We start from the raw sequence: 19,912 nt of genomic DNA, 5'->3' as shown, positions 1-19,912 counted from the left end.
AGAGTTAAAGTGAAACATGCTATCTGACCATGGCCATCAAAGTGTCAAAACCCTTATAATTATAAAAGACATAACATGATAAAAAATAGAATTGTATTACTTTACAATGTTATTCCTATTTTGATAAAGGAGCACTGTTTAAGAAACATGCAGACGAGTCAATTATTTAATAATAATAATAATAATGCTGAAAACTTATATAGCGCTATAACTCCGAGACACCAGACTCTAAGCGCTTGCTCGTATTTTAATTGAAATGCCATTTAGATTTTAAAAAAAAAAAAAAAAGACCATCATATTTCTGGGCTAAACAAAAAAAGAACCACAGCGTTGTTAGCAATTTCTTACCAAATGGGTTAGAAAGCGCCATTGAGAAGCCCAGTATCACTTTCAACATGCCTGATGCATTTGGCTTTTTAACTTGCGAGTACAAACAAACTTACTTCCGGATTCAAACAAAAAGCTGCAGTTGTTTCTACTCCTCGAGTCTTTCCATGATGATAAAACTTACAACAATTTTTTTCCCTTTTTTAATTATGAAATTTTAAATCCATTTAGGATTTTCAAAAACCTGCGCCCTACTTACATCATATATCAAACAGTTTTTTGTAACTAAAACCAATTTACAAAAAAAAAAATGTTTACATTAATTTACATTATTAAAATAGACCGTTTAGCATGAAGAACAATTTATATATATTTATACATAATTCAATATAATATTATATCATTATATATTCGCATTGACTTTTGAATGAATGTTTGAAGAGAAAAGGATATTTATCTATCATCTTTTGTAATGGCTACTTAAATAAAACTCAAAAATCATTCATCTCTTTTGTGTTATTGATATATTATTTTTGTATATGAAAAATTTGTAAATGTAACGCCTGGGTGGGGTTCCCGACCTCCCATAGTGAGCAGGGAGGTACTTGTTGCGTCTTCTATCTCCCTTTCTCTGTTTTCCAATTGTCTTTGTCTTGGAATGAGATTACTTAGTTTTGTCCTGACCCTGGCAGGAGGCCTTGGCCGGGAGGGAAACAGTCGAATGTATATATAGTTTTAGTTTTGGGAGATTATATTTTTTTTCTTTGTAAATCATTTCTCTGTTTTTTTTAAACATATAATTTGTGTGTATTCCTCTTAGTGTGATATTGTGTTGGTGTCTGGGTAAGACTTTTAGGTAATCCCAAATTAAGTACACTGATAGTGTGCAGTTGGTATCTACATATGTTCCCTATTTGTACCATTCCCCTTTGTCTTACTTTTTCCTCAAGTCCTTTTAATTGTACATCTGGAATGTTTTTACTCTTTAATTTTCTTATGTCATGACTTCACCTCAGTTTCTGGGTGGGGATCCTGACCTCCCATAGCGGGCAGGGAGGTACATACTGTGTCTTCTATCCCCTTATATCTGTTTTCCAACTTGCTTTCTGTCTTTGTCTTGGAGTGAGATTGCTTGGTTTTGCCCTAACCTTGGTCGGAGTCCTTGGTTGAGAGGGAAACAGTCGAATGTATAGTTATTGCTTTGGGAGATGATATTTTTTTCCTTGTAAATCATCTCTATGTTATGTACTGTATTATGTTTTATTTACATGTTATATTTGATTTGTTAACATTTGAGTGTATTCCTCTTAGTGGGGACCTGTGCTTGTGTCTGGATGAGACTTTTAGGTGATCTCAACCTAAGTACTTTGATGGTGTGCTCTTGGAATCTACATCTGTTTCCTATTTGAACAAATTCCCCATTGTCTTACCTTTTCTTGGGTGCTTTAATTGAATTCTATAACTTTTTACTATCCCATTTCTTCCTTTTTACTGGCGCTGATATGATCTTAATGTGTTGCAAGCGCCGTAAAACCCTCAAAAACAAAAACAAAACAATCACCTCAGTTTGACGTGATGAGTCCTATTTTGTACACACTATAATGGAAAGAAAAAAAGACGAGCACAGTAAATTGAATGAGCTTTTTATATAGCGCAATATCCACTAAACGTGCTCAAAGCACTTTACAAGGTATCCCTGGCCAATAGCAACACTTAACATTTAGGACGGGACATGACGGCTGTTAGGCGATATTACAATTTTTTCGGACAGAAACAACACTGTTATCGGCCAAGTACTCATTTTACACCTGAGTATGGTGAGAGAATGTTAGTAAAGAGTCTTTTCCAAGGATTCAACTATGCGCCAAGTGAGGCTTGAACCCAGGACCTTCCGACCCGAAAGCGAGTGTCATACCACAAGGCCACATAGCCGCACAGTACATTAGCTCAATCCAACTTTCAATGATATTGATAAAGTACCTACTTGATAAAAGACGTAGGAATGCTTTCACCATAGAAATATTTGAAGCAGCTACGTCGTTGCATGACCTTGTTGTGAAACAAAAAGTAAGTCATATAGCAGTTTGTATTGTTTATTCAAAATAAATTATTTTAGTTTCGACAAACAATCCACAAAAATATTGCATATTAAATTATATGCTACAACAATCTCAACCTCTCTATCCATTCTTATAGTTACAATCACAATAAATTTACCTTCAACATATATTCATTTTATTAAGTCAATCTAACTATATCTCTTATAAATAATTCTTAGCAAAATTCAATGACGTACAACGTGGTAAGGTATCTCAGAAAAAGACCTGATGATGGGCAACACTTCGTAAACGTTTGGAACAAAACTGAATAAGTCACCTTCAAAAGAGAACATTAAATGCAACAAGAGTAGGCAACAGTGACACTAAATATTTCAGGCCAAAGCCCTGCCTCAGCAAACAACTAAAACAACATAAACGGATACACAAATTCTAAAGCCTGGAATAACAAGATCAGAAGTTTGCAGTCAAATACAAATGAAACGCTTCTTCATTTTGGCTATAAAATGTTTAGCTCAAATATCGTATCGATCAATTAAAATCATTCTCACTTGTAAACAGTCTTAAACCTGAGCCTTCCTCAAAAAAGATTTAAAGCTTTTGTGCTGCAATATGACCACAGATATAAGTACAGTCACTGCCCCTTTTGTATTTGATTACATGCGACTTTGCCTATGACTATGAACATTCCTTTTCCATTAATTAATTATGATTGTTGTTTATACTAGCAGGAATTCCCGTTCTACGAATGAGATGGGGAGGACTATCTGACCCGATTTACAAAACACAAAACATGCATTGACAATAAGAAAAGTGACCTGAGACCAAAACGTTTTCAACCCATAACAGATCTGTGCGTTTGGAATCTAGACGTAAAAATAATGATTTGACATCTTGCTTGTCTTACCTCTTTTATGCTTTTTGATTCTTTAGTTATTTATTTTTGCGTTCAATTATGGTACCGGAAGTAGAAAAAGTCATCGTTTAATGGTGACTTCCCTTGTTTCATCATTTTTCTTTATAATTTTGTGTTTTTATTCAAATTGCGAGAAACCAAACATTATTTTTTAATCATATAGCTACCGTTCCCAGCGTTTTGTCATTCCCAATCAACAATCCAAATTTGGCTGTACATAGTTTCTTAGTTTTTAAATCTGTAGACCTACAGTGATTTGGGCTTAGCTCCATTATAATAAGACTCACGAGAGACAACCAATCTCTAGTTGGACCCAAAAATGTACATATTTGTATTATCTAAAACACAGTTAATCATAGTTGAGGGTCCCTGTGGCTCATTTGGTAGAGCACTCGTTACACTAGCAAAGGAGTCAAGATCGATCACGGGTGCATTGACATTTTTTTCTGACAACCCCCCGCCTCCTGTCCACCCAACAGTGATTGGGTAGCTGGGTCTATTTAATCTAGTGGAAAATTACTTTGAAATAGACTAGCATCCTATCCAAAGGGGAGCAAGCAATTGCTATTGTCCGTTTCACACTACAGAAACCGGGATAAATTCCAGCAGCATGGGCCTAAATGCTCTGAGGGACTAATAATATAGTCCATAATTGGAATGGAATAAATACAAAGAAAAATAAAGGGGGAAAGCATGACATTTGTCAAGATTCATTTTTAAAAACTTCATTTAATGCATATTGAGCTTTCTTTAATAATTTGATTGGTTGTTTCACTCAAGTTGTATCTCAGTATTAATAATTTGTGATAAATATAATAACCTCAAATAACCAACAAACATAAATCTATTAAATGTGCGGCTATGTGGTCTTGTGGTAGGACACTCATTTTCGGATCGGAAGGTCCTGGGTTCGAGCCTCGGGTTGAATAATCTTGCTCAAGGAAAAAAATTAAAGTGCCTGAAGCGGGGCTCGAACCCGGGTCATCCGGATCACAGTGCAATGCCTTAACCACTCGGCCACTTCGCCCCCAACGCAAGTGAAAAGGAAAAAGATGAGAAAGTGGGGAAAAAAAATCTAGAATTATAATTTAAGCACCCTAGAAAAAGGTAAGACAAAAGGGACAGGACCAAGAAGGGAGCAGAAGACAATTCCAAGAGCAAACTGTTCATGTGTCTCGTTTGAGATCGTGTAAAGATTCTATCCAGACACTAGCACAGGATCCCACCAAGAGGAATACACTCAAATGCTCAAGAAACATGATACTCAAGATAAACAAAAAAAAAAAACATTTAATAAAATAAAATATTACAATACATGACAGACAGTCATTTACAGGGGGGGGGGGGGGATATCGTCTCCCAAAACTAATACTATACATTTGACTGTTTCCCTCTCAGGTGAGGATTCCTGCCACAGTCAGGACAAAACCGTGCAATCCCATTCCAAGTCAAAGACAGAAAATAACCCAGAAAACTTATTTAGGGGGATAGGAGACATTGACATGGCAAGTAGCTTCCTGCCCACTATGGGAAGTCAAAAGGACCCACCCAGGAAGCACAAGTATGGCCATAACGCCATCATTTACAAATATAAAATAAATTAAACGGTTCAACGAGTTACAGCAGTCACAATAGCTCGAGAGGTTCTGAGAATTGAGTCTGTAAAGCATAATTTTGCCTCACAAACAAATGTAAATGTTGCTGCTCGAAGAAATAAATAATATGAAATTGAATGTAAGCTTCGATTTTAATACAAGAACAGATCAAATGAACATTTCGGGTTTCCCCTTTATCAACAAAACAGGATGAATGAAACACTACAGATGAATGAGATGATGTGGTAGTGGCGTTGTTACGATGAATACGAAACATTCACTTGATCTGTTCTTGTATTAAAATCGAAGCTTACATTCAATATCATATTATTTACCTCACAAACAAAGGAACCAGTATGGGTCTTCTTAGGTGCAGTTGAGTTTTTTTGAGGGTTTTTTTTTCTGACCCCTCTTTCCATTTGGCAGTGATTGAGTAGCTGAGTCTATTAGATATGGTGGAAAGTACTTTGTAATAGATTATCGTCCTATCAAAAGGGTAACATGTAATTATTAACAACAAGAGATGAAGTGAGTAGAAAAGTGTCCGAAGACAACAGAGAATAAAAATTGCGTGCGGTGATGTGGGTTCGTGGATAGCTCATACGGTAGAGTCACGCTCTCTCCGGCCAGGCGGAATTGTCGTACCAGTAAGATCGCGGGTTTAAACCATAACCGCCGCAAAATTTTTATTCTCTATTGTCTTCTGGCACTTCTCTACTCACTTCATTTCTTGTTGTTATCAACATAAGGGCCTGCTCCACTCACTTTTCTGAATTATAAATTCACACGTAATTGTTAACACTACAGAAACCGATCTGACCTCCAGTTTCCATGGGCCTCATTTATGTCTCTGAAGAATTACTAGATGAGCTATAACTTTTTCAACAAAACACATTTAGGTTTTGATTCAATTTTAAAAGGAGGATTTGATTTAAAATCTAGTTTGATTCTATCAAATGCAGGAATAGCAGCAATGATTTTGTGGCTTTGAGAATAAACATCGACTTCCTCAAATACCCTGTCTGGAGCACCGACAAGGAGGTGAGAATAACTCATCATATCTTGATCAACGGGTAAGAGATCCTCTGTCTTGTTGTAACTGGTGAACGAAAAGAAAAAGTCACTATACTTAAGTGCATAAATCATAAAATAATGTCCTAGTTATCTATGTTTTAAAATGACAAATTAGGAGCAGGCACTGGTATAGGATAAAGGTCCGAAAAAATATGTATGATACAGTGCTGGACAAAGCAAGAAGGAAAAATACAAGAAGAAAAAAAACACCTTCAAGGCAAGCTGATTTATTTTGGATTATTTTTTTCTTTCTTAATTTGTCTGGCTTTGTTTCATACATAACTTTTCAGATCGTTATGTTTTAAAATGTGTCTTTATTGAGTGGAGTGTCTATTCGTCCTTCAGGACGTATTCTTAAAAAGTGTCTAGCCAACCTTCAGTGCTTATGCAAATGACTGTCTTTGGTATTGGTGGCCAAGTACTTAGAGGTCTGGCTGCCTTGACAAGCAATGTTAAGCATTGTCTGTGAGCAGGAGCAGAAAAGTGACAAAAATTTAAAAACTCTGATCTCAGCATTACATCCGTGGGAAATGCTGTTTGTTACTCCAACTGACTCAACTACCAGATTAAAAACTGTGACCAAAATTGTAAGAATGCACGTGGGGCAGCGTGGCTCAGCGGTAAGGTCTTTGCTTCATACCCGAAAGGTACCGAGATCGATCACCTGCCGCTGCGTTGTGTGGCCTTGAGCAAGTCACCTCGCCCTAGCTCAATTTGCGGCGCTGCACTGCAGCTGATGCCTGGGTTATTCAAGTCTTCCCTTGGAATAGACCCTAGAGACAAATTTCCCATAAGGGCTGAATAAAAGGAATTTTATTTACTTATTTATTTATTTTAAATAAAGATCTGAAAAAGTGTGCAAGGAACAGTGCCAGACAAAGCAAGAAAGAAAAAACTGAGCTTTTTTTATTTATTTTTTTATAGCGCAATATCCACTAAATGTGCTCAGAGCGCTTTACAAGGGGTCCCTGGTCAAAAGCAACATTTAACATGTAGGACGAGACATGACGCCTGTTAGGCGATATTACAATTTTTCGGACAATGACAATGCTGTTAACGGCCAGGTACTCATTTTACACCTGAGTATGGTGAGAGAATGTGAGTAAAGAGTCTTTTCCAAGGACTCAACTATGCGCCAAGCAAGGCTCAAACCCAGGACCTTCCGATCCGAAAGCGAGTGTCATACCACTAGACCACATCGCCACACAAAAATATACAAAGAAAAAAAAAAACATCCCCAAATATCATCCCAGCCTGCCATTGTGTCTGGGACTGTTTTTCATCCACACATTGTCAGATCTCACACCAGTGCCTGCTCACGAATTTGTCATTTTATAAAATACAAAATTAAAACAAGTGGCTATTATTATTGCCACAATTGTAACAAATTGAAAACGAAATGAATATGTTATGTTGTGTATAGCGCACGCTTGAAAGAAAGAAAGGAAGAGAGAGAGAGAGAGAGAGAGAGAGAGAGAGAGAGAGAGAGAGAGAGAGAGAGAGAGAGAGAGAGAGAGAGAGAGAGAGAGAGAAAATAAGTAGGAGTGAAATATCTGCTCAATGTTATAGTTATCATATAACGTTATAACAAGTGTAACTAAATGACAAATTGCCACATTTATGGACAATAAAGATCTATTATTATTATTATTATTATTATTATTATTATTATTATTATTATTATTATTACTCCCCCAACCAAACAAAATTGAAGCAAGTGGCTATTCTCCCCCAACCATACAAAATTGAAGCAAGTGGCTATTACTCCCACAACCATACAAAGGCCTGAGACATACAGAGGAAAACATTCAATTCAAGACATCTGCATATTGAAACACTAGAGGGATTCTATACACCGAGATAAGGAAGAGATTCACAGTTAAAGCCAAAACGTGTCATTTAATAATGAGTTAAAGTTAAAGGTGGAGCAGGGAAGGGGGTTTATATTAAATGATACCTACATCCAGTGAGAGTGCGTATGTGTCTCAGAAGACTCATCTGAATTAGATGAAGACAGCATGCAACAAATAACACAATACTGGAGAAGACTGGGACAGAAAAGATCAGCTTAGAAGTGAGGAGTTGAGGAAGGGAGCAGAAAACGATTGTGATGTGTTGTTGCCTTGAAATGGGTCCCTGAGGGGAAGAGAAAGTGTGGTCACAGTCACATCAAAACAATCAGAGAATGGTGGAAGTGGATTCCAAGAGGAATGGTGTTGGAAGGAACTCCTAAAGAATAGCAAGCCGTAAAGCCTCTAACCATCCACGTTGGAGAAAAGCTGTCCACACCTTACGCGCCTCCTGGGACTGAGAGAATTAAGGTTAAGGTACATGGATGCCAGCAGGAAGAAGTGCTGAAACCTGAAACTAAAATCTCGACACTTTGCCAAACCTGAAAATGTTCCTACTGAAAATGCGGCCTAAACTTTACTCTTATTTCATCACCGTTTTTATACCATTATTAAATGATTACACAGCAAACTGAAAACACTGAAACCAGAGGTATTTGACTTCGAGATATCGCGAAACCGGAATTCTGGCATGAACCGGAAAACTGGCACCCATGTTAAGGTATACTTACATCCAATGAGAGTGTAGCTGTGTAAACCTTGTCACTCCAGTTTGGGCAGTGAACACATCAATATGAACGTGGACATCTGGAGTGAGAATGGATGTGCCATGAAAAATAGAGCAGATGTGTTGGGGAAAGGGGATTTTTATTACATTCGGACAATTTGAGACATACAAAGTTTTCCAATAATAAAAATCAAATTACAAAACATTAAATCTAAAGAGCCACACAGGATCAGAAACGTAAACTTTCACATATATATGTATGTATAGGGAATGAGATTAGGGGAAGAGTAGCGTCCCTTTATTGGACATCACCTTACAGAGAGAGCGTCAACATGGTTTTGCGCATGCGTCTCTCTTGTCCTCGCTTTCGGGGAATTGTCTCCGGAAGCTGGAAGCGAGGACTAGAGACGCATATGCACAACCAACATGACATTCTCTCTCTAATGACTTTTCCGCCGGTGACGTCCAATCAAGGGACGCTACTCTTCCGTTAATCTCATTCCCTATATCCTATTTCTATCATCTTATTGTGCTAAAATAAAAAAGAACAAAATGAGAGAGCAGACAGGAGTGAGGATTTTGATATATGTGTGTTATTCATTCATTTTGCTCATCGTTTATGGGAAAAGGGGAAGTCCTGCAGTGCTTCAGTCGTTGAATTTCGCACAGATATGTGTGGAATAAGTTGCAGCAGGACTGTATCCAATTGGACTGGTCATATGCATTAAAAAAATTGACGCTTTAAAATGTCGTTATGAATCTGAATGATACTCGAAGTCGACTCAATTCTGAGTATTCGTTCATGTCATAGGTAGTCGTGTTGAAAGCTTTCAGAGTTGAATCCGTCCTTGTGAACGAATATACAGTTATTCTAAATGTAAATACAACACAACGGGGAGAGGGATTAATCACTGAATTTTGAGGGAGTAGCATTGCACAGCAGAAGTACTGACTTTGCCTAAAGCAAGCCATCTCATCCTACCTATAGACCACTGAAGGGGGGGGGGGGGGGGGGGGAGGGGAGGACAAGGAAACTGTTTGCCACTCAAAGAAAATTTCATTTCCCTCATAATGATGAAAAAGAGTTGACATTTATTTTTCTTCAAAAATCAGAATTTTCTCTTTAAATGGTTGCAGCAAAGTAAATTACATTACTGCCTATTTTATTTCAAAATTTCAAAATAAATAAATCGTCTGCATGATAAAATGTTGGAAAACCAGAGAAAGAAAAATACAAGAAAAAAGCATCACAAAAAATCAGTCCTTTGATTGTCAGATAGCTGGTCAGAAGTGCACAACTGTACAACAAACAGAGGGTCTGAAAGTTTGATCCCTAAAAAAAAAATTGAGCTTTATATAGCGCAATATCCATTAAATTATGTGCTCAAAGCGCTTTACAAGGAGTCCCTGGTCAACAGCAACATTTAACATGTAGGACGGGACATGACGCCTGTTAGGTGAATTACAATTTTTCGGACAAAGATAACGCTGTTACCAAAGACAACGCTGTTAACGGCCAGGTACTCATTTTACACCTGAGTATGGTGAGAGAATGTGAGTAAAGAGCCTTTTCCAAGGACTTGAGGCTCGAACCCAGGACCTTCTGATCCGAAAGCGAGTGTCATACCACTACACCACATAGCCGCACGTTCCCTATAAGACGAAGGGTGATTTTTGGGATTATCTTTTCTTCTCCTTTTTTTTTTCTTTCTTTTCAGATGTATCGAATTATCATTACCTCGTTTTCCCTCCAGTTTGTGTAGAATCCCCATGGCCACTCCTCCAGGATAATTGATACTCGAGATGTATAAGAAAATTGTTGTTGCAATCACATTGACCAGCAACGTCCCACAGGCCCCTAGAAGGAGCAGCTTCCTGAACAATGACTTGCCACGTCCATTCCAGCTATACAGGAAGAGAGAGGGAGAGAGAGAGAGAGAGAGAGAGAGAGAGAGAGAGAGAGAGAGAGAGAGAGAGAGAGAGAGAGAGAGAGAGAGAGCGAGAGAGAGATAGAGAGAGAGAGAGGGAGAGAGAGAGAGGGAGAGAGAGAGATAGAAAGAGAGAGAGAGAAAGAGAGAGAGAGAGAGAGAGAGAGAGAGAGAGAGAGAGAGAGAGAGAGAGAGAGAGAGAGAGAGAGAGAAACATTACATACTTCCAATAGTGATAGTCATGTCCACATCGTGTCCCACCACCTCAATATGATATTATGATAGTTTAAACCAGAGACTTCAAATTTGATTCTAAGTCAGATATATCACAATTGAATTCCCTGTACTAATACTGTCTAATTAAAACATGTCAATTTATACAAAGTTCTTAATTTAGGGTATAACTTCAAATTTAAGCAGTTTTTTAGTTTGTATAAACATGTTTGTTCCATTAAAACTAAGGAATTTTTCCATTAATAATCATCCATTGTTAATCATTGACAAATCACATAAGAGGAAAACTGTCCGGTGATTTTTTGTTGAAATAAAAATAAATAAACAAACAGTAAACAATTAATTTTTAGTTTAATTGAAGATTAAAATCACCCCTGAAATCCATGAGTATAGATAATCTATTCGATTAATAAATCAAATCACAGTGACAGAGGTATGGTGTATCTCAATTTATCAAATTAATATAATATTAAGTGTTGCTACTGGTTCTTGGTTGTATATTTTTACATTTTTGTGCTTTTGCATATATTGGATATAATATATATATATATATATATATATATATATATATAATATATATATATATATATATATATATATATATATATATATAATATATATATATATATATATATATATACACACATACATTGTCGCCATAGATTCTCAACTTTGTGTTTATACATTTTCATGCATGCCACGTCTTAAAACGAATTTCCATTCTTTTGGATGAATAAAGTATATCTTATCTTATCTTATCTTATCTTATAGCAATTGACTTTACTGGACATGCCATTCAGACTAAAAGCTTTTGTACTTACAGGTGAGCCATAGCACAAGCTGCTGCAGTGTTGAAAACCGGAAATGTGTAAATAATGAACCGGAGCTCTTTATGTGGGAGGAAAGAAAATAAGAAGATGTAAGCGACTGCTGGCCAGAGTAAGGTGGTGACAGGACGGTTGTAGTAAACGCCGATGGGAACGAGGAAGAGAGATGACAGCAATGACCTGGGGAGGGCTGAGTAGAAATACCATAGAAAGGGGAGGGTCTGAGACAAAGTGTCAAGGAGAATAATTAGGAGATTATATCTTTAATTCAAAATTCAATGGATTTTCTTAACAACTCATGAAAGCAAAATACGTAATAAGGAATTATTTTTTTGATAACGCTGACGAAAAAAGAAAAAAAAAATCCCAAACATTACACATTTATATAATACAAAAGACAAGAAAATAAGTTTACAATTATCTCATCCTTACTGTGTAGCTTTGCCGCTAAGTATTATTATTCTCGGATTGCCACTTTGCCCATGATTTCTCACCATACTCAGGTGTAAAATAAGTAAATAGCTTGTAAGAGTATTGTTTATGTCAAAAACAAATTATGAATAGCACCTGACGGGCTGAGTGCCTTAATCCTGAAAGTTCAAAGTGTTGCAAATGACTTGGAAACTCTTGAGAATATTTAGATATTTGCCCTATATAAAACCTCCGGTTTTCTTTGTTTTATTTTATTTATCTTCTTCCACAAAGAGGACACGATGCATCTTCCCTCACCTTTCTAGACTATTTCACTCCATAAGACTATAGAATATTGGGATATTTCAATGACTAGAGATGAGTTTGAGATTTTAAAATTAAATCTTTTTGTGCATTTTTTCAGTCATCAAGGCATTTCAATCATTTTTGTATTTTTTTAAAAAATTGAGCTTTATATAGAGCAATATCCACTAAATATGCTCAAAGAGCTTTACAAGGGGTCCCTGGTCAACAGCAACATTTAACATGAAGGACGGGACATGACGCCTGTTAGGCGATATTACAATTTTCCGGACAAAGACAACGCTGTTAACGACCAGGTACTCATTTTACACCTGAGTACGGTGAGAGAATGTCAGTAAAGAGCCTTTTCCAAGGACTCAACTATGAGCCGAGCCCGAGGCTCGAACCCAGGACCTTCCAATCCGAAAGCAAGTGTCATACCACTAGACCATATAGCCGCATTCAATACGAACTTCACGATCCAGGGATACAGATAGCCTAGTATTTATTTTGATTATCGTTTGTCAATGAATACCAATAGATTGTCTCCAGTGGTCATTCATGCACTTTTTAATTAGAATAAATCCTTTTCACTATTCATTCAAACAAATCACTTTGATAAATTTTCATTTTTAAAGGGGATTTTTTTTTAAATCAAAAGGCTTCATTTACAATAAATACTTTTTTTTCTTCTTCATTGATCAAATTTCAAGATTGAAAATAAAAGCGGTTTTTTTGGGTTTTTTTTGTTTTTTAGTAACACATATTAAAATATTTTAGCTTGATTTCTATTTTTTAAGGCCTGACTGAAAAAGAATTTTTTTTTTTTAAATCCCAGAAAGGCACACAAAAAAAAAAAAAGGATACACCGTATTCATGACTTTTGTTAAGGATGACATTGAACCACATGACCTCTCCCTCTGGCCACAACCAACGTCTCCAAAAATAAGAATCAACAACGACAGTCAGACCTGAAAGGTAAAATGGTGGAAGATATGAGGGGGGGAGGCGTGAGGGCAAAGAGAGTAATACATGCACACTTGAGTTTTATAAATAAAAATAAATAAATGACAAATTAGGGAGCTGGCACTGTGTGTATGGAACAGACTCAATGACAAGCTGGGATGATATTTGGGGATGTTTTTTATTTTCTTTGTATTTTTCTTTCTTGCTTTGTCTGGCACTGTTTTCATACACACTTTTTCAGATCTTTATTTAAATAAATAAATAATTAAATAAATAAATAAATTTCCCGTTATTCATCCCATAGGGGAAATTTGTCTCTAGGGTCTATTCTTCCAAGGGAAGATTGAAATAACCTAGGCTTCAGCCGCAGTACATCGCCGCAAATTGAGCTAGGGCGAGGTGACTTGCTCAAGGCTACACAGCGCAGAGGCAGGTGATTTAACGTGGTACCTTTCGGTTATGAAGCAAAGACCGCACTGCTGAGCCACGCTATCCCAATACTTAGAGGGGCAATTAGTTATTCTCTATAAATAATATAAATGGGATGAAGTAGTAGATGATTTATTTTAGAATACTTAAAGATAGTAATTTTTTTTTTTTTTTTTGTCATAAGGCTTCACAGCAGTCAATTTATTTCCCCAACGGGCAGCTGAGAATCAAATTTCATTTCCACAAGCAAGGTATAAGTCAAATGGTAGGCATCTTTGAGCTTTTTAAAAAATATATAGCGCAATATCCACTAAACGTGCTCAAAGCCCTTTACAGGGGGTCCCTGGCCAACAGCAATACTTAACATGTAGGACGAGACATGACGCCTGTTAGGCGATATGACAATTTTTTTCCGACAGAGATTGTTGATGGCCAGGTACTCATTTTACACCTGAGTACGGTGAGAGAATGTGAGTTAAAAGCCTTTTCCAAGGACTCAACTATGCGCTGAGATAGGCTCAAACCCAGGATCTTCCGATCTGAAATCGAGTGTCATACCACAAGACCACATAGCCGCAGTTGTGACATTCATAATATCCAACACTGTCTTTATCAAGGTACTCATTTAGACCCGAATCGAAGGGGTAATACGTCAGAAGTCCCTTACCAAAGAACACAGCACTGGGGCTATAGTTTATCAATCATTACCACCCATCCAGTCAATTTTGAACTGATATAACGTATCAAGAGCCTCGTAACTGAGAAAATTGTGTGATATTGAAAAGTTTATCATCATCATCATTATTATTATTATTATTATTTTTGTTGCTGTTGTTATTATTATTATTATTATTATTATTATTATTATTATTATTATTATTATTATTATTATTATTATTATTATTATATTATTATTATTATTTTTGTTGCTGTTGTTATTATATTAATATTATTATTATTATTATTATTATTATATTATTATTATTATTATTATTATTATTATTATTATTTTTTATTATTATTATTATTATTATTATTATTATTTTTGTGCTGTTTTATTATTATTATTATTATTATTATTATTCATTATTATTATTATTATTTTATTATTATTATTATTATTATTATTATTATTATTATTATTATTATTATATTATTATTATTATTTATTATTATTATTTATATTATTATTTTATTATTATATTATTAATTATTATTATATTATTATATATTATATTATTAATATTATTATCATCATTATTTTGGGGGTTTTTTTTGTTATTATCATCATCATCATCATTAATAACGAAGCTCAAAATCACTTGGCTTTTAAATGGACTAGCTGTCATACCGTTTAATCACCAATGTCAATGACACAAACTCACCCAGCAATGTGACACCAGCTAAAAAGGTCGTCACAAGAAAAGACAAGAATCGAATCCGATGACAAAACAGGTCATGGAGAAAGATGAACCCAAACAACATGACGAGGTCGAATCGAAATACAATAATGGCGGCGCCTGCAAACCAGATGAAGGATTTGTGTCTTTGGTAAAGCCAGCTGGATAGAGCTAGCATGACTGGGGAATAATAATAATAATAATAATAATAATAATAATAATAATAATAATAATAATAATAATAATAATAATAATAATAATAATAATAATAATACAGTAATAATAATAATAATAATAATAATAATAATAATAATAATAATAATAATAATAATAATAAATAATAATAATAATAATAATAATATATAATAATAATAATAATAATAATAATAATAATAATAATAATAATAATAATAATAATAATAATATAATAATAATAACAATAATAATAATAGTAATAATAATAATAATAATAATAATAATAATAACAATAATAATAATCTTCATCATCATCATCATCATTTTAAATCATTCTAGATCTTTAAATACGACATATTGGTTGTTTGTCCCTTTATAAATGAAATGATATAGTTAAAGAGTTTACGTTTAAGTAAATACTTTTTCAAAAGCAAATAACACGGACATGACACAGATGTCATGAATAACAACTATTATAACGCCAAGTTTGAAACCTGTAGGCATAAATTGTAATACGTTGTCTTGGCAGAACATAACAAAGTTCTATGGTGATTTTTTTTTTTAAATCACCTGTGTTCTTGGGGAGAATAAGTTATAGTTAAAAATTAACATGGTATGGATCCATTTCTATCTTTGTCTGAAAAGACAGAAAATTTAGCCAGGACAGCAGATCTTTTGCCAATCTCCAAAAAATATAAACAGAGATATTTTTAGTGAGTAAAGATACTCAATTCTTCTATCTACCCCACCCCCCCCCCCCCTCCCCACAACACCACTCCCCCTCCCTTCCCAAAATTGAAACTCCATCACCAAATATATTTGAGATATCGATGATTTCAATCATGACGTTTGTCTTGAGAGTTATTACTTTGAAGATAATACAAATGTTGCTGCTTGTAGCTCAAATAAATAAATAAATAACAATAATAAAATGGAATAGAAACTCCAATTTGTTTTTAAAATACGAATGATCTGGATGATATAGGTTACCTTTTGCTAACAAAAGACAATGAATAAAACACGAAAGATGAGAGAATGGTGTTGTGAAAGCTATAGTAACAACACCATCCTCTCATCTCTAGTTTGTCTTTAGTTAGTGTGTCATTCATCATGTTTTTTTTATTAAGGGGAAACCCGAAACATCCACATCACCTGCATTTTAAAACCAAATTGGAGTTTCCATTCGATTCCATTATTGTTATTTACTTTGAACATATCAAAACAAAACATGTTTATAGAGCAACTAATATATAGAGGTGCCTAAATGAGTCAATAAAATTATCTTTATCTCCAATATAGGGCAACACTGCCATCTTCAGCTTTGACTTACCTAAACTAAAAGCAAATACATTAGGCAAAGGCCTGGATGAATAGAAAATGAAATGGAATTGCGTCATCGTTATGAGAATCAGACAGTTTTTCACGGTGGAACCAAATCTCATCTCGACACCCTTACAGAAAAAGAAAAATGAAATCATGGAGGCCAGTCCTAGGATTCCTCTCACTGCAAAAAAATAAAAAATAAATAAAATTATATGGAATGGAAGATAACATAATACTGTGTAAACATTTTAAAAATATAATGACGAAAGTAAATATTGCTAGTTGTTAAAAACAAAAGGGCCATTCCATGGTTTTTCAAAACTATTGTGTTTATTTTCTATAACTTTTACCTTAGAGTTTCATGATAACTCTTTTTTATCTTAAAAAGAAGTAAATGACCTTTAAAGAGAAAGTGTGTGTGTGTGTGTGGGGGGGGGGGGGGGGGGAGGCAGATAGTTCAGTTGTTAGAGTGCTCCCTTTGTTCCCTTAACATGTAAAAGGAATCTAGTTCAATCCTGTGTGTAGCCGAGATTTTTTTTCTGATCCCTCTGTCCACCCAGTAAGGATTGGGTAGCTGGGTCTGTTATATCTGGTGGAAAGTACTTTACTTTGCGATTGACTAGCATCCTAGCCAAGGGGTTGCAAGCAATTGTTATTGACCATTTCGTGCAATGGAAACTGGGATAAACTTTGACTCCATGGGCCTCGTGACTTTTTTTAGCCTTTAATTTTTAAAAAGTGGTTTAATTTCGTATAATCACGACATCCAAGTAACTTTCGGAAAACCTTTTTATTTTGCAGGATAGCTAAGCTGTCCTTAAAACCAAATATATAGTAATCATAAAAGGAGGAAATATTTCACACAAAAAAAAACCATCTCATAATGCAAGGATTAAACTGCATATATTAGAATTCAAGACTGGGAAGTATGGAGCCATTTCCAGCCGACCTCTTATGAGATGATATGAGAATTAAGTAAGACTTCAATAAAATCTTGAGTCTTCATTATCAAATTTATTGAGATTGAGACAGAATTAGTCGTAATGCAAAAATATTTAAAAGACATCCCTAATCATATAATGTGGTCATTTTTTCTCTCTCAAGCATTTTTATCTAACATACTTTATGGGTACAGTAGTGGAGAGTTTCTGCAGAGAGGATGGTCACATTTACATAATATCTTTTTAAAATAAAATTAAAAATTATTTGTCACATAATTCAGGTGGTCACCTTATGAAATTCATCTTGGTGTCAGAAATGCATACAAGGCGTGATTCCAAAGAATCGAAATAAAGAATGTTGATCATATTAATTATTTGATGAATTTCTATAAGCATTATGGGTAAAGTTGCAAAAGGACCGACCTACCAATATATTGCTGACAAAACTTGGCGCATCCTAGATGATCTGACATCAAAATAAATGGTTTAGATGCCACGCCAATGATGAGAGGGCCTATAAAACTTCTAGGAACAACACCAGGGAACTCCAGATGATCATACTGAAAAGCATAAAAAATCTCATTGAAATAATAAAGATTATGTGTGCTGATTCTGGCTCTTCTGCTGCTTCCGCAGCTAAAAATAAAATTGAAAAAATTTTGCTTTATATAGCGCGATATACACTAAATGTGCTCAAAGTGCTTTACAAGGGGTCCCTGGTCAACAGCAACATTTAATAAGTAGGACGGGACATGTTAGGCGATATTACAATTTTTCGGACAAAGAAAATGCTGTTAAGGGCCAGTTATTCATTTTACACATGAGTATGGTGAGAGAATGTGAGTAAAGAGCCTTTTCCAAGGACTCAACACCGAGCGTGAGGCTCAAACCCAGGACCTTCCAATCCGAAAGCGAGTGTCATACCACTAGACCACATCATGCATCTGATGATGAGTATGATGAAAATAATGATGATAACAGTAACAGGCTTGTCTACCACGAAAAAATCTTTGTACCACGAATAATTGGCTAGGTAACCAATGTTGATATAATTTACATAACTTGTTGATGAAGGAAATTTAGACGCCAGTTCCTTTCTATCGTCATAGTCATAGACACCTCATTACCACATTTTTTTGTTGATTTTTGTCATTATTATTATTATTATTATTATTATTATTATTATTATTATTGTTATTATTACTATTGTTATTATTATTATTATTATTATTATTATTATTATTATTATTATTATTATTATTATTATTATCATTATTACCATATTATTATTATTATTATTAGAATCGTCACCATCTATTATTATTATTATTATTATTATTATTATTATTATTATTATTATTATTATTATTATTATTATTATTATTGTTATTAATTATTATTATCATTATCATTATTATTATTATTATTATTATTATTTATTATGATGATTATTATTATTATTTATTAATTATTATCATTCTTCTTCTTCTTCTTCTTCTTCTTCTTCTTCTTCTTCTTCTTCTTCTTCTTCTTCTTCTTCTTCTTCTTCTTATTATTATTATTATTATTATTATTATTATTATTATTATTATTATTATTATTATTATTATCAATCTTGTCCATCACTATCCTCATCATTTTTGGAGAGTAATAATCTCCATTGTTATTGACATGTCATATTTTGTGGGTAAAAGTGTTGTCCTTATTGACAGACAACCCTTTTACTTTTACCAACAAAATCTAGAGTCACTGAAGACCAGGGGGAAGGAAGCGAAATGACTCAGAGGGAGTGGATGAGGCAAAGGAGATCATGATGATGATGATGATGATGATGATGATGATGATGATGATGATGATGATGAAGAAGAAGAGGAGGAGGAGGAGGAGGAGGAGGAGGAGGAGGAGGAGGAGGAGAAACAAAAGAAGAAAAGACGATGGAGGAGTAGAGAAGTTGGACTCCTACCCTACTCTACTCTCGTAAAGAGGATGAGGCTGAGAAGCGGGATGAGAAGAAGAAGAAAAAGAATAAGAAGCTAGAAGAAGAAGAAGGGTGAAGGAGAGGAACAATAGATCACTAAACTAGAGATCAGCGTACAAGAAGAAAGCAACAGAACCGGACCCCACGCCCACAAACTACAAACCTTCTCAATTTCCTTTCCATGATGAATAATATCGTGAATAGCTTGGATATTAAAACTTTCTTCTACTTTTGTATATGGGCAAATGGAAAGGTGAAAGAGCATGAGAATCGTTGCAACAAACTCAAGCCACATTTTCAATATTGAGAGGACAAGAAAATGGAATCATATAGGGTAAGTCTAAGCAATCAAAATGCTGTTTTGTTGTCAAAAATTGAGTACATTGAGACTCCGGAATTAAAGAGTTCGAATTAAGAGGTCTATCTCTCAA

At 34.7% G+C, this 19,912-nt stretch overlaps 1 protein-coding gene across 1 annotated transcript; it reads right to left on the bottom strand.

The window, feature by feature from the left end:
* Positions 1-2,406: 2,406 nt before the first annotated feature.
* LOC144973630 (dol-P-Man:Man(7)GlcNAc(2)-PP-Dol alpha-1,6-mannosyltransferase-like) lies at positions 2,407-19,837 on the bottom strand. The gene is made up of 9 exons (XM_078916297.1): positions 19,645-19,837; positions 17,931-18,063; positions 16,570-16,743; positions 15,030-15,224; positions 13,117-13,220; positions 11,530-11,756; positions 10,285-10,451; positions 8,551-8,626; positions 2,407-5,994 (listed from the first exon to the last, which is right to left on the bottom strand). The coding sequence occupies exons 1-9, from the start codon at positions 19,774-19,776 to the stop codon at positions 5,766-5,768; spliced, it is 1,437 nt and encodes a 478-aa protein (XP_078772423.1). The 5' UTR covers positions 19,777-19,837; the 3' UTR covers positions 2,407-5,765.
* Between the last annotated feature and the right edge of the window lie 75 nt (positions 19,838-19,912).

This window comes from Berghia stephanieae, chromosome 5 (genome assembly GCF_034508935.2).
Source record: "Berghia stephanieae isolate SIO BIC M18660-M18661 chromosome 5, UCSD_Bste_1.3, whole genome shotgun sequence".
In the NCBI taxonomy this organism is placed as follows: Eukaryota; Metazoa; Mollusca; class Gastropoda; order Nudibranchia; family Aeolidiidae; genus Berghia; species Berghia stephanieae.
This window is presented reverse-complemented; position numbering and strand designations above follow the sequence as displayed.

Coding starts and splice junctions, on each gene's coding strand:
- LOC144973630 (XM_078916297.1), bottom strand. CDS start 19,776: ATGTGGCTTGAGTTTGTTGCAACGATTCTCATGCTCTTTCACCTTTCC. Junction 16,744..17,930: donor GTTTTGTCAGCAATATATTG/GTAGGTCGGTCC, acceptor ATTTTTTTGCAG/TGAGAGGAATCCTAGGACTG. Junction 11,757..13,116: donor ACAAAAGTCATGAATACGGT/GTATCCTTTTTT, acceptor ACTTTGTCTCAG/ACCCTCCCCTTTCTATGGTA.